Genomic DNA, 13,550 nt, shown 5'->3' with positions numbered 1-13,550 from the left:
AGTAATTTTTAATTTTTTTTTTTCAAATTTAAAAATTTTTAAATCTATGATACTGAAGTTAGCAGACGTCTAATAGTTTTTGGATTTTCATTTAGAGGATGAACCATAAAAAAAAAAATATTTGCAAAAATTGCACCAGTAGTTTTTAAAATTTTCTACATGTGCATATTTTTAGTTTTAGTTTTTTTGTAATTGATTGGGTGAAAAAAAAATCCGAAAATTATTAATTGTCTGCTAACTTTAGAATCATTTAAATCTGCTATTTGAATGCCATAATTCTACGATCCTGAAATTTGTAGATAAAACTTTTGGATTTTTTTTAAACAAATTAAAAACAAAAAGAAAAAACTAAAAATATGCACAGGTAGAAAATTAAAAAATCTATAGGTGCAATTTTTGTAAATATTTTTTTTTAAACAACTTATCGTTTTTAAAAGAATCAAAAAATTATTAGACATCGGCTGACTTCAGTATCACTACAATTCTTGCATTTAAATAAATAAATAAATGAATTTAATACTGACTCGTAGCCATTAGACATTTATTAACTTTGTTGACTTTAACTTAATAATTAACTTTGATGCCCTAGTAAATTATATGTCTACTTTACCCGGGGAAAATTTTATGCCGCCGAAAGTAGCCGACATATGAAAAGTTTATTATTTTTAATTATCGTTAATTGTCATCAGAAAAATAAAATAAATAAATAAATATTTTAAATGACTGCTACTTTGATTACGATAAAATTTTTCTTATTTAAATATGCGTGAAATAAAAATAATAAAATATGTATTTAAACATTAAAATTTATTTTTAAAACCTGGGAAAATATTTATCTTTACATTATAGTTATTTTAAAAAAAGAAATTCGTTTATAATAAACTCGAGATAATTAAAAGTGTAGACAAAAAGATAGTGAGTGACTACTGGGTAATCAGTAAAAAACTCAAATTGACATTGATAAAATAATAGCGATCAGTGATCAGTGAGAAATGTAACACAGTAAGGATATATGTTAATATAATATTGCTTGCTAATTGCAAATACTGTATATCACAGTTACATCAGTCTCAAAAGTTCTCAAAAATTGGTAACTCTTAAACTTTAAATATAACAATTATAATTAATTCTATCGACTGAAGTTTAAATACTTTCTTTTGTACAATCTACTGAGACATGTAAATATACCACTGAATATAACTCTATTAATATATTTTTTAAATATATGTATTATTTAATATTTAATATGTACTTCAGTCTTCAGGGTCGTCTTTGAACCTCATACCAACGGATATTTATATTTTATATTTATATTTAGTAACCCGGGATGGGATTATTATCCAAGACGTAGAACATGATATCTCCATCTTCACCAAAAATATAAGTGTTATTTAAAACGGATTCAGCGAGTTGTGAATTTGTATCAATACTAAGTTGTGGTACATCATTAAGTAACTGAGTATTGTTTATTTGTTGATCGACTTTTATATTTTCCATTAAAACTTGATTATTTATTGCATGATTATTTTCTTCAACTTGATTTACGTGTACAGTATTTAAATTAACAGGAAATGATTCAACTGGTCCTGTAATTGCTCCAGTAACTGATCCTGTTAGTGGTCCATTAACTGAACCTGTCATTGATTCATTAACTAACCCTGTAATTGATCCATTAACTGACCCTGTAATTGGTCCAGTACTTGTTCCAACAATTGATCCAGCGATTGGTCCAGTAATTGATCCAGCGATTGGACCAGTAATTGATCCAGCGATTGGTACAGCAATTGGTTCAGTAATTGGTCCAATAACTGGTTCAGCATTTGATCCAACTGATGGTGGTTTAGAATGTGAAACCCGTTTATTAGAAGTACCAGATTTTTTTGAACTATTTTTAATAAATTCAATCGTTGATTGTTCAGCAAACTGATTAACAAATCCCGGTTTATTCCATTCATCATTTAAATCTTTATGCTGTCTCTCAAAGTGTCTTCTCATACTGTGACGATGTCTTGCAGTCATCTCGCAGAAAGGACAACGATAAATAATACCACTGTGACAAGTCTGAACATGTCTGTTAAGTTTAGCCTGAGTGTGAAAATATTTATTGCAAGTATTGCACAGAAATTCAGAAGTAGTTTTATTGTGACTCGCGATATGTTTATTATAAGTTATTTTATTAGTGAATTGCATTGAACAGAGCGAGCAAGTGTGAGTGCTCTTTTCTGCATGAACGTTTCTGTAGTGCTTGAGATAATTACATTTTTGAAAAAAACTCTTGTCGCATTTGTCGCACTGAAACTTTTTGTTTCCATGCAGCAGAATGTGAACGTCCAGAGCTTTTTTACTTTTTAATTTTTTATCACAAATATTGCAAGGCAGCTCGACATTCTGATGAGTGGCTTTGTGTTCCTTCAAAACACCGATCCTATGAAAACGTCGGTTACAAATATCACACTCGTAAGTTCTTTCGCCGTGAGATCTTTGATGCTGCTGAAGACTGCAGAGATTTTTAAAAATTTCCCCGCATTTTTCACAAATCGCCGGCTTTTCTTCCACATTTTTTATTCTTTTCTTGGCGACTTTTGGCACCTCATTGTGTCTTTTCATATGACGATTAAGATACACTACGCTGAGAAATTTTTTTCCACACTGTCCGCAAGCTGGCTTGGGTGCTGCACATTTGTGTGAGTCCAGTTCCGACTTTGTGGAAAATTTATGACGGCATCTCTTGCAGCGATTGAATTCCACGTGCTGCGCAATGTGTTTTTTCAGATACTTTTCTACCGCAAAATTTTTAGGACAATATGAGCACTGATAGCGTACGTTATTTTTATTCTGTGTCGAATGAGCTTCGCAGACATGCGACATCAAATTTTCTTTTCTAGCAAAAACGCACAAACAAGTTGGACAAATAAATTCCCCAGTATGTTTGCGTAAATGACGATACAAATAATTAACACGCTGGAATTTTTTACCGCAAATATCACAATCAAAATCATCCATCAGACGTCCAGCAGTTCTTTGATCAACATCTGGAGATATGTCTAGCAGTTCAGATGACAATTCTTCAACATTAAATTTAACCGAATCAGCACCTGATATATTTTCAGATAAAATAGACTCAGCTATTGAACTTATGTTCATATTCAAACACTGATTCTCTAGGATTGATTTCAATGAAGAATTTTCTATAAGATTTCCCTCATGATGAAGCAAATCATTAGTATTCATTGAATTATCCAGCAGTGATAGATCATGCTGATTTTCTTTTCCTGTCATGAAATCCTCGCTCATATTTAAAATAGTTGCGGCGTTTTGCTGCTGCTGGTTCGCCGAAGTCGGTATCCCAATATCTTCACTGACCGCCGGGTCATGACAGTCAGCTCTGTGTTTCTCTAAAGCATAGACACTAGAAAATTTTTTATCACAAACAGTACAAAAAAGCCCAACTAGAGGCTTGTAGTGATCCATCTGATGCTTCGCGTAAGCGACCACTGAATCAATCGTCACCGAGCAAATACGACATGTCCAAATCTTCTTGTCATCTTTAGCACCCAGCTGCGTGGCTGGAAGTCTCTTGGCTAATTCCTGCGCCATAGCGTTGTCTATGTCTAGAATCTCCGCCGGGTCCTTCTCTTTAGCCACGACCGTCTGAATGGGTTTGTCTTGGCTCGTAGACTCGGTGATATATAGCGGCATCTTCATCTTCTGCGCATAGTACGGCGCGTACCAGACTCTCAACTCTTCTCCAGCTTTAATCGTTCTCATCACGGTGTAAAAAATTTCCTGCTTCATTTGATAGCAAATTAAATTCTGTTCCCGGGCGTTGGTGGCGGGCAGTATGAAGCACATCCAGTTACTGGTGTCCTCGTCGGAATACTCTAGGTAATAAGTGTCATTTACCGACTCTCCAAAAACCTTTATAGGAAAATTAGTCGCCGGGTTCATTGCCCAGTTACGTTTGGATTCGAAAGGTCCAAAGGTTGTTCCTCGTTGGTAATCACACTTGGCAATTATACTAGTCGTTCCATCAGCCATTCGAGTGATCTCCAGGTCTTTGGGTAATGTCTGACGTGCTCGTGATATTGTCTCTGTGTCTTTGATCTAAATAAATAAATAAATAAATAAACCACTCAGTCAATAAAAAAAATAAAATGATACTGAAATTAGCCGACGTCTAATAATTTTTTTAAAAACGATGAATAATAAAAAAAAATATTTAAAAAAATGCACCTATAGCTGTTTTGAGTTTCTAAATGTGCATTTTTTTAGTTTTTTTTTTCTTGTAATTAATTTGTTGAAAAAAAAATTCAAAAATTTTTAATTGTCTTCTAATTTCAGGATCATAAAATAAATTATTTAAATAATTACGTAGTTTAAATTTAATAAAAAATAACACTCATGAGTGCTGTGGGAATCCCCGCAGATGTTGCATCCTGTAAAATAATAAAATAATAAATATTTAATAAAAAAAATAAATAATCAATAAAAATAATTTACCTGAAAAATTAATTGTTATGTTGTTGTTGCCAACATCACAACCCATCAATTTATTATCGTCTTCGGATTTTACTTTTGACGACAACATTTTTATAAATTTAAACTTAATATGTAACAAATAATTTATTGTTACTATTTTTAAAATTACTGACAGCTAATAAAATAAAATAATTAAAATTAACGTAAAAAATAAATCGTAATCGAGAGCGAGAGGTTAAGTTTGAATTTAGCTAAATATTATTTCTAAAATAATCATTTGAAAACAAGTGAATGTCAGTGTTCAAGATCACTTGTTTCGACAATTGATAATACATATTTATTATTTATAAATATATATATGTATATATTATCAACACTAAACACTGGGTAATGGAAATTCCTTTTTGTTAGTTATTTTTATCCTGTTATTTGTAAACAATAAGGAATAACGGAACTGAACTAGGTCATACCTTTGTTTTTTTTTATTATTTTGAATAATTAATTATGTTTATGATCAATCAATCAGAAGATTTATTGTTTACTATATAAATAAATAATAAATATATTTATATCCATACCAATAATAAATATTAATTGAGGTATTAATTAATTAATTAATTAAAACTTTATAGTGAAATTATTTAGCGATGGTATTTTTGACATATTTTTTAAATTTAAATAAACAAAAATTTATTTTTCAGATAAAGAAGAAATAAATAAACAAAAATATGTAAGTAAAATGTATGTACTCTATTATCAATTATTGGTCTAATTACAATCTACTGTACTTGTAATTTAAAAAAAAAGTAAAATAATTAACGTGGCAATTATGAGCGACAATGGAATAATCAGTCAGAGTTAAATTTATCAGTGGAATAAAACTGGTCATTAACTTTTAGCCTAGATGGTAAGATTGCATAAAAAATATATAAATTACCATAGTAATTTAAAGTATTAATCATTTTAATTATGTATAAATAATTGCAGAATGATGACAATTGAAGAGCCTAAATGGAAAAAAAAAATTTATATGAACTAGCATTTAAAATATGCCCGCCAGTGGCCTTGATGTTCAGCATCCTGGTGACAGTGACAACTTTGTACATCAACGAAGGGATCTCACCTCTATTTATATTTATTTCCATTCAAGTTTACCTGAACTGGTACGCCATTTATACGATAAGCCAGAACGCGACGACAGCGAAACGCGCGACACGTGACGTCGATTCCAATGACACCGTCGCGATAACCATAAATGCCGGGGAATCTCCAGCAAAATTAAAGTACTGGTACTGCGAAAAATGCATGAGCTATACAATAAAGCCTACGCAACATTGCGTAGCTTGCAACAAGTGCTTCCATTACCGAGACCACCATTGTTTCTTCATCGGCGGATGTGTGACCCGTGAAAACATGGGAAACTTTGTTCTAATCTGCTTTCATACGTCTCTAGCTTGTATTTACTCTCTGACAGTAATCGGGCCTTATCTGTATGAGAGTCTAAGGGATATATTTGAGGAAGATCCAAGTTTAGTTAACGTCATCATCAACTTCTGTTTTCCCATAGCGCTCACGAGGCTGCTGGTCACCGGGAAAACATCTTGCTTGCTACTGATCACGCTGTTTGACACTTTGTTTTCAGTGTGGCTCGTCAGCTTTATCTACGGATTTTGGAAATTATGGTACTGCATCTCAGGAAGACAGCGGTACTACCCCCATGCTATGAGAGAATTTAAGTTACAGGAAATATTTGGCAGCTATGGTCTATTAAATGTATTGTTTCCATACAATGGTCTCATTTGTTCAGAAGAAATCGGCGGAAAATGTCAACTTAAAAATATTTAATTTGATTATTTGAAATTATTGTATACAATTTATTTGTTATTATTATTTAATTAAATCTTTTATTGATAAACCCCAGACTGGTTCATCTTATCATTCACACTGATGACAAATACAAACTAATGCATTGGCATATTTTGGTGAAATAAATATATTTACAACTCAAGTATCGGTAGTGCGATGATAGAGTCTTGAAGACAATGTAATAATTATTTTAAATCGTTAAATTAAATAGTCTTTTAATTTAAATAAATCATATTATTATTTATTTAAAGTTCATCGTGCCTGCTACCAAGCAGGTTTGTCGGGTTGATGAACAAGCCTTCCATCGCTTGCCATTGAGTGTAGCCACTGTGGACAGAATGTTCACCAACAACTTCCATTTGTCCAGCTATTGGAGAACCATATGATCTACCGCTCACTGATAGAAATCTATAAAAAAAATTATTTTTAAATTTACCGCTCATTCAATTTGTCAATTAAGGGTGACCACTAGTGTGAAATTTTGAAAAAATCATTTTTTTTACATATTCCGATAGTCTATAGCTTCAAAAATGACATACTAAAATTTAAAGTGCATGTCTCAAATAGTTTTTTTGAGTTACGGTCACTTGAAGAGCAGCCGCTCATCGGTTCTCGAAAGAACATTTTTCAAAACTGCTGCAGTTATAACTCGAAGACAAATCATCCGATCGATTTGACTCTTATTGAAGCTTCTTTTATATGTTTCTCCATACCATAAACCTCCAGTTTTTCAATCGAATAGAAAATGTAATTTTGCCAGGCCAAAAATAATCAAATTTTCGCGCGAAATTTGTTACTTTTTTTTTAAAACTCCGCCATTTTGTTAAATTTAAATTTTTCTTTTCGATCGAGGGTCATGGTACAGACAATACCTTCTAGTTTAATAAACTTTTTGGTTTTTTTTATTTCACGCACTCCGAAGGTCGCTGTCACTGCAGCAGTGGGACTATTTTTGTACCTTGGGAGATTGCGAATAACTCGCTGGATTTTCAATTTTTTGGTCCAAAAATTTAATCACGTATTTCTTATATATCCACAAATATATCCTCAAAACATTAAAACATTCTATGCAGTAGTTTTCTTTAAAAAAATTCCCAAAGATCATCTTTTTTTCCTGCGGTCACACTAGTGGTCTCCCTTGATAAATAAATCACTTACACTTGAGTATCAATATGTTGAAGTGTCACTGGTTCACGTCGTTCCCAGTAATCAGAATTACAAACAACCATCCAATGATCACCAGAATCACCTTCGCCTTTCTGATCACCATAAGCTGATACTTCTTGTTTACCACTCAGTGGCGAGCGCATCAAATGGGAATGAAGATTTTTTTTAGTGTTTACATGCTCGAATCTTACGGTATCTCCACACTTGATAGGTTTCCTATTGATAAATCATAATAATGAATGAATATTTAATTTAAAATGAGCGGTAAAAAATAAAATATTAAAATTACCCTCTAGTAAATGGCATTTTAGTTGGACCCTTGACAAACCAATATGAGTTAGCATCGGTTTCGAGTTCTGTCGCTGTGACAGACTGCTGTCCACTTCCACTGCCGTATTTAACATCGTGAGAATGCAATCTTACTTTATAATCAACATTTAATAATTTTAAAACAGAGCTATACGTGACGTAGGGAGTACCAGTTACTGAAAAAATTATTTTAGGTTAATGAAATAGTCATTTAGTTGTTAATATTATAATTATTTATTTATTTTATAGATCTAGAGTTAAAGATGATAATTAATTGTGTAAATTACCTTTTGATATATTTGTTAGTGATATAAATATTATGAAAATTGAAAAAGCTATTCGTTGCATTGCACACCGCGTGGCCATTTTAAATGGAACTGTCAGCAACAACGCGTGGGGAAATTCTATTGGTTTAAATATTTTTATTATTCTGTTGATAAGGAAGAGTAGTTACCCAGGAAACCAATAATCAAAATTTCAGCGCAATTTTTGAACAAACTTTTGTCGTATCAGTGACGTACACATAAAAAATTTCAGTGTCAACTTTTGAGCGCTCTTTGACGTCAAATTTCAAATAAATTTGACGAAGACTTAAAGCTGACCGTATAATTTTGAATAAACACAAAACAACTTTACTTTATTAACATACGCATTGTTTAATTTTTCACTCTAATTTTATTGATTTATTTTAAAATTTAAAAAATTGCCAATTGCCAGCTACATTCAAACTCATCTAAATGTTAACCGGCTAAGAGAGAAAGAGGCAAGTATTATTTATTTATTTGTTTATTAATTTAGGCTTTCAGCAATTTAAAAATTTTACAGTTACGTAATAATATCCCTGATTAAAATTATTGATTGAAAAAAATTGAATCGGACATGATTTCAATTGTTTTCAATCAGTTCTATATCTCTAGTGATTCAAATCAGCGAAGAATGAATTGTTCTGAATAGATAAATAATGTAAAAATTTCAAACCTTTTTAATTATAGAAAAAAATTACGAAAAATTCAAATATTTAATTGCGTTCAATAAATTTGAATAGATAAATAGTTCATGAATTTTGATCTGCTGCGGAAATTTAAAATAATTGGAAAAAATTAACGATTTTGAATTTTTCCCAATTGCTTTCAATGAATAAATAAAACTTAATTTCTGATTACTTCGTAAATTAAAAATGATTGAAATTCATTCGCAACTTTGAATGTTTTTGAATTATTTGCAATGAATATTTAATATTTTATATCCGATCACATGGTGGATAAAAAATGATTGAGTCATTAAAAATTTTGAATATTTTTCAATTGTTTTCAATGAATGAATGTACATTCGCGTTATCACAGTGCGAATAAAACAAAGAAACTGCAATAAATAACAGATGATCCTGAGGAATAATTTACTAAAAAAAAAATGAAGGATTTGAATATTCTAATTATTCTTAATTGTTGGACTCAGCTTTCACTCTGGCTTCCATTTCCACTTGAATTTACTTCTTGAATGAATTAAGAGACCCACCAAAGAAATTAACAGTTTTTGAGTATTCATTGACTAGTAAAAATATTCTGTTCCTGGGTCCGTTTTGTATAAATGACTTATTAGAGTATAGTACTTCTAAAAGTCTATTTTCCCTTAGATTCTTATTCGGGATGTGAACTTGATATCTGTCAATATTTCTGGAGAATCAATCATATTGTTTACTGCCTTGAAAATAGTGGACACTAATGTCTCCCCTAATGTCTACCCGGTTATTTTGCTGACAGCTTTTACTCTGAGGATAATTGAGGGTAAGTTGAAAATGATCCCTGATAGCCAAGCTGTTGCAGTTTTAGATTTTATGAATTACAATTGAACAGAAAGGATTTGGACAATGATTTTAAAAATAAGTGTGAATGTACCAGATATGAGACAGTTTATAAACTTTAAACAAATAATTAAATTTAAAAAACTACAGATAATAAATATTAAAAAAATATATTTGAGGTCGAGGGAATTTAGTATTTAAAAAATAATCAGTAAAAAGTTTTTATTTAATTTATCCATTTTATTGGTAATAAATAGTGAATTAAATTGGCAAATGAAAATTAAATTAGCCAGTTAATAATAATAATTAATAAAAAATAATTTTATATACATTGATATTATTATTAATTATTATTTATAATTAAATCAATAGCTTCCGCAGGACAATTGGAAGTATTATTTATTTATTGAGTTTAAATCTTCAAATGACGCAGGCATTTAAATAAAATAAAATCTTAATACTGAATCGCAGATCTGTCGATCTAAAGCACTATAATAAAAACGAAAATAATAATAAAATAAAAGTGCCTTCTAATTATTTTATTAGTTGCTGCTACTTTTTGTTAAACCGAAATTTTTCATTCAACTATTTAACGTTCTTCATATTAATATTATTTAATTATATATATCAATATGATAAATATTTAAGTTAAACAAATAACATTTATAAGTCTGTCAGTACCGCGAAGCGATATGTGTATTAATTTACAAATGTATTTATATTATTAATGAAAAATGTAATTTTCACATATTTGCCTTTCCCTGTTTGACTTCAACATAAATTTAAAAAATAGTTATGCTAAATTTATAAAAACAGAAACGTTAATTTAATTTATAGACCTTCACTATGATAGATTTTTTCGCTTTAATTTTAAACGAAATAATTATTATATTTTTTTAATCTCAATTATTTTTAAAATTTGATTACTGCCGGTAAATTTATGAAATTTGAGGAATTTCAAAATTAACACTGAGGTTGGCTGAATGGGCTAATTTAACAATTGTTGATAATTTAACAGCAATACGAGCTGCTTCATCAAGATCATCAACTGGTACAATTTTTAGTCCTGCGTTAGCAATCAAAGCTTTAGCTTCGTCAACATTTGTTCCCTGTAGTTAAAAGTAATAAATTAATTAATTAAAACATTTAATTATCACAAATAATGATGATAAAAATTTTTTAAATATTTACCTGAAGCCTCACAACAACGGGAATCTTAAGATCTAATTCTTTTGTCGCAGCAATAATACCTTCGGCGATTACATCACATCTCATAATACCTCCAAAGATATTAACCAACAAAGCATGAACCTGAGTAACCAGTAAAAAAATTTATAAAATCATTTTTCAAATGAAAAAGTATAATAAAAGATTTTTATTTTACCTTAGAATCAGATGTGATGATTTTGAAGGCTTCTTTTACTGCAGATGCAGTAGCACCGCCACCGACATCCAAGAAGTTAGCGGGTTCTCCACCATGGAGTTTAATAATATCCATGGTAGCCATGGCTAAACCAGCCCCATTAACCATGCACCCGATGTTACCATCAAGCGCAATGTAATTGAGCTCGAACTTGGCAGCCTCGACCTCTTTGGGATCTTCTTGAGTCCAATCCCGCAGAGCGAAAAGTTCTTTTTGCCGGAACTCGGCGTTGTCATCGAATCTACACTTGCAATCAAGGGCAAAGTCTAAAAAAGTGTTTTAAATAAATTATCATTTCAATGGCAAGTATTCTTAGATATCACTATCGATCTTTCAATGACTGAACAACTTACAGTTGCCTTGGATGTCTTCGGCAAGAGGATTAACCTCAAGCAAAAGTGCGTCTTTCTTCAGAAACATGGCGTAAAGATTTAAAATTATGTTAGATATGTAGTCTTTGACGTGTCCCAGACCAAGTTTTTCGGCAATTCTATTCGCTTGCTCTTTAGTAATGCCTTTGTTGATGTCTATTGGTTCATACATGATAGCATCTGGGTTTGTGGCTGCTACTTCCTCAATATTTACACCTCCTTGACTTGAGGCAATTATCACAGGACCCTAAATAATAAATAAATTGAGTAAATTATATATTTTCTCATAATACCAGCATCGAAACTTATAATTTCAGTGTCTCTACAGCCAGCCGACGCAATTTAAACTCTTATACTTTTCATTTGTTCAATAGTTATTTCAGACCATTCATTTTATTTACGTAAATGACAGTTCTGACTGTGATTAAGTTTTATAAAAATAATTAAAAAATAAATAGAATTTACAGTTTCTGCTTAATTATAAATTTCAAATGACAATTTAATAGTTGGTCTAAAATTATTTCCGGCTGCTGACATTGAAACTAAGTTCCAATTCAGGTAATCATAAAAAATCTAGTGTGTAATTCAGGATAAAACACGATTTCCACCTGCGGGTGATGTCAGCCAACTTCACCCTGGTCTGAAATCGTTCTATTTCATCCCCCGTCATACAATATTCTAATATTTATAATTATAATATTTACTCCAAAGGCTCGCTCCATCATGACAGCAAGATAATATTCTTTACGAGGAAACATTCTCTGCGCAACCATTACGGCGTTACATATTCTGCCACCCTCACCAGTTTGTTTGGTGATTAATAATTTTCCCAACATCTGGGCAGCTAAAGCTTTGGCTTCTTCCGGTCTATAGATCCCAAAAAAAAGATCATCAATTATTATCAGCAACATCTCGAGCTAGTAAAGTAATTAATTTATAAAAATACTTACGTCTCGCACATCTTTACTCCACTGACAGAGCTGTCCTTAAAGTGTCCCTTTCCACGTCCACCAGCTAAAACCTGTGCCTTCAGCACGATGTCCTTGGTCTTGAGACTGGCAGCGAACGCAGCAGCTTCATCCGGAGTCTTAGCGACTCCAAATTTCGGAGTTGGTATGCCGGCTTCATTGAGCAAGCTGTAGGAAATGTGCTCATGGACATTCAATCTTCTTACCGGTTGTTTCACCAGCCCGTTAGTTTTTGAAAGAATCTAAACAACAAAAATCCGCCATTTTAAATATTACCCAGTAATTTTATATACGAAAGTTATGAGCACACGGGATGTTTAAAAGTTCTAATAATAAATGAAAAATTGGTAACGTCATAAAAAGTAACCTTGAACTATCTCGTGTTAAAAAATATAAAAAATTTAATGATAACATTAATTATCGTTACACAACAATTAACTCAAAATAAATAACCAAATAAACAAGGTCATTGGCGCAATGTTTTGCGATAAATTGGCTTCAAATTATCTGACCCTGGCGCCTAATTTAGAGACTTGACACAATCTAATATGGAGATCACTCAATGTTCAATGTTCATTAGTAGCCATGAACTAATTATTTAATTATTTGTAAAAAAATAAATTAACCTGCTAATTATTGAAAATAAAAGACAGTAAATTTTAAATAATTTTTTAAAATAAATTACGAATAATTAACTTACTTTAGAGTTTAAGCGGACAATTGTCCGGGACAACATGGTGGCCATGTTACTTGGATGCACTCAGACGGTAGCAATAGACTGTCAGCTGGTTCTCGGCTTTTGTTCCTTCTGTCTACCAGCAACTTCAGTTATTACTTTTTATTTTTATGTTGTGACGCGGACTACAACTACTACTGAACCTCGTGGCCACACCTTATTGTCTTTTTCATATATGTATATGTATTTATAAAATACTTTTATCACATAAATCGTATCGTGAACTGCGTACTGTATGATTCAAAAAAACATGTGACCAAAGACCAAAGACTGAATGTCCTAGGGCCACTAGATGCCTCTAGACACAACTTCCCCCTCTTGGAAAATTCTTCTCCCCTTACGCACTTCCACGTATGCGTACACTAATTACACTGCAGTTGATAAGCGCAATTTCAAGTGGGGAAACTAACAAATTTTTAAATTTACACTT

The 13,550-nt window shown here is 31.4% G+C and overlaps 4 protein-coding genes and 1 long non-coding RNA gene across 6 annotated transcripts; 2 read left to right on the top strand and 3 right to left on the bottom strand.

Annotated features, from left to right (window-relative positions):
- Positions 1 to 12: 12 nt before the first annotated feature.
- Positions 13 to 1,289, top strand: LOC130671710 (uncharacterized). Its single transcript, XR_008990556.1, has 2 exons — positions 13 to 1,178; positions 1,258 to 1,289. It is a non-coding gene; the product is annotated as an uncharacterized LOC130671710 (long non-coding RNA).
- Positions 1,172 to 4,735, bottom strand: LOC130671689 (PR domain zinc finger protein 15-like). Its single transcript, XM_057475741.1, has 3 exons — positions 4,501 to 4,735; positions 4,372 to 4,436; positions 1,172 to 4,104 (listed from the first exon to the last, which is right to left on the bottom strand). Exons 1-3 carry the CDS (start codon positions 4,586 to 4,588, stop codon positions 1,315 to 1,317), a joined length of 2,943 nt encoding a protein of 980 aa, XP_057331724.1. The 5' UTR covers positions 4,589 to 4,735; the 3' UTR covers positions 1,172 to 1,314.
- An 8-nt stretch (positions 4,736 to 4,743) lies between these two features.
- Positions 4,744 to 6,324, top strand: LOC130671706 (palmitoyltransferase ZDHHC22-like). 2 transcript variants are annotated; one of them, XM_057475766.1, is made up of 3 exons: positions 4,744 to 4,866; positions 5,181 to 5,386; positions 5,467 to 6,324. In XM_057475766.1, the coding sequence occupies exon 3, from the start codon at positions 5,491 to 5,493 to the stop codon at positions 6,322 to 6,324; it is 834 nt and encodes a 277-aa protein (XP_057331749.1). In that variant the 5' UTR covers positions 4,744 to 4,866; positions 5,181 to 5,386; positions 5,467 to 5,490. The 2 variants fall into 2 exon arrangements, with proteins under 2 accessions (XP_057331749.1, XP_057331748.1); XM_057475765.1 differs by lacking the exon at positions 4,744 to 4,866 and adding an exon at positions 4,938 to 5,078.
- A 266-nt stretch (positions 6,325 to 6,590) lies between these two features.
- On the bottom strand, positions 6,591 to 8,267 carry LOC130671707 (stromal cell-derived factor 2-like protein 1). The gene is made up of 4 exons (XM_057475769.1): positions 8,109 to 8,267; positions 7,802 to 7,997; positions 7,504 to 7,728; positions 6,591 to 6,753 (listed from the first exon to the last, which is right to left on the bottom strand). Exons 1-4 carry the CDS (start codon positions 8,185 to 8,187, stop codon positions 6,591 to 6,593), a joined length of 663 nt encoding a protein of 220 aa, XP_057331752.1. The 5' UTR covers positions 8,188 to 8,267.
- A 1,448-nt stretch (positions 8,268 to 9,715) lies between these two features.
- LOC130671700 (succinate--CoA ligase [ADP-forming] subunit beta, mitochondrial) lies at positions 9,716 to 13,385 on the bottom strand. Its single transcript, XM_057475759.1, has 7 exons — positions 13,085 to 13,385; positions 12,367 to 12,626; positions 12,121 to 12,283; positions 11,399 to 11,663; positions 11,007 to 11,311; positions 10,814 to 10,933; positions 9,716 to 10,731 (listed from the first exon to the last, which is right to left on the bottom strand). The coding sequence occupies exons 1-7, from the start codon at positions 13,127 to 13,129 to the stop codon at positions 10,561 to 10,563; spliced, it is 1,329 nt and encodes a 442-aa protein (XP_057331742.1). The 5' UTR covers positions 13,130 to 13,385; the 3' UTR covers positions 9,716 to 10,560.
- Between the last annotated feature and the right edge of the window lie 165 nt (positions 13,386 to 13,550).

The sequence above is a fragment of the Microplitis mediator genome, chromosome 7 (genome assembly GCF_029852145.1).
Source record: "Microplitis mediator isolate UGA2020A chromosome 7, iyMicMedi2.1, whole genome shotgun sequence".
NCBI lineage: Eukaryota > Metazoa > Arthropoda > Insecta > Hymenoptera > Braconidae > Microplitis > Microplitis mediator.
This window is presented reverse-complemented; position numbering and strand designations above follow the sequence as displayed.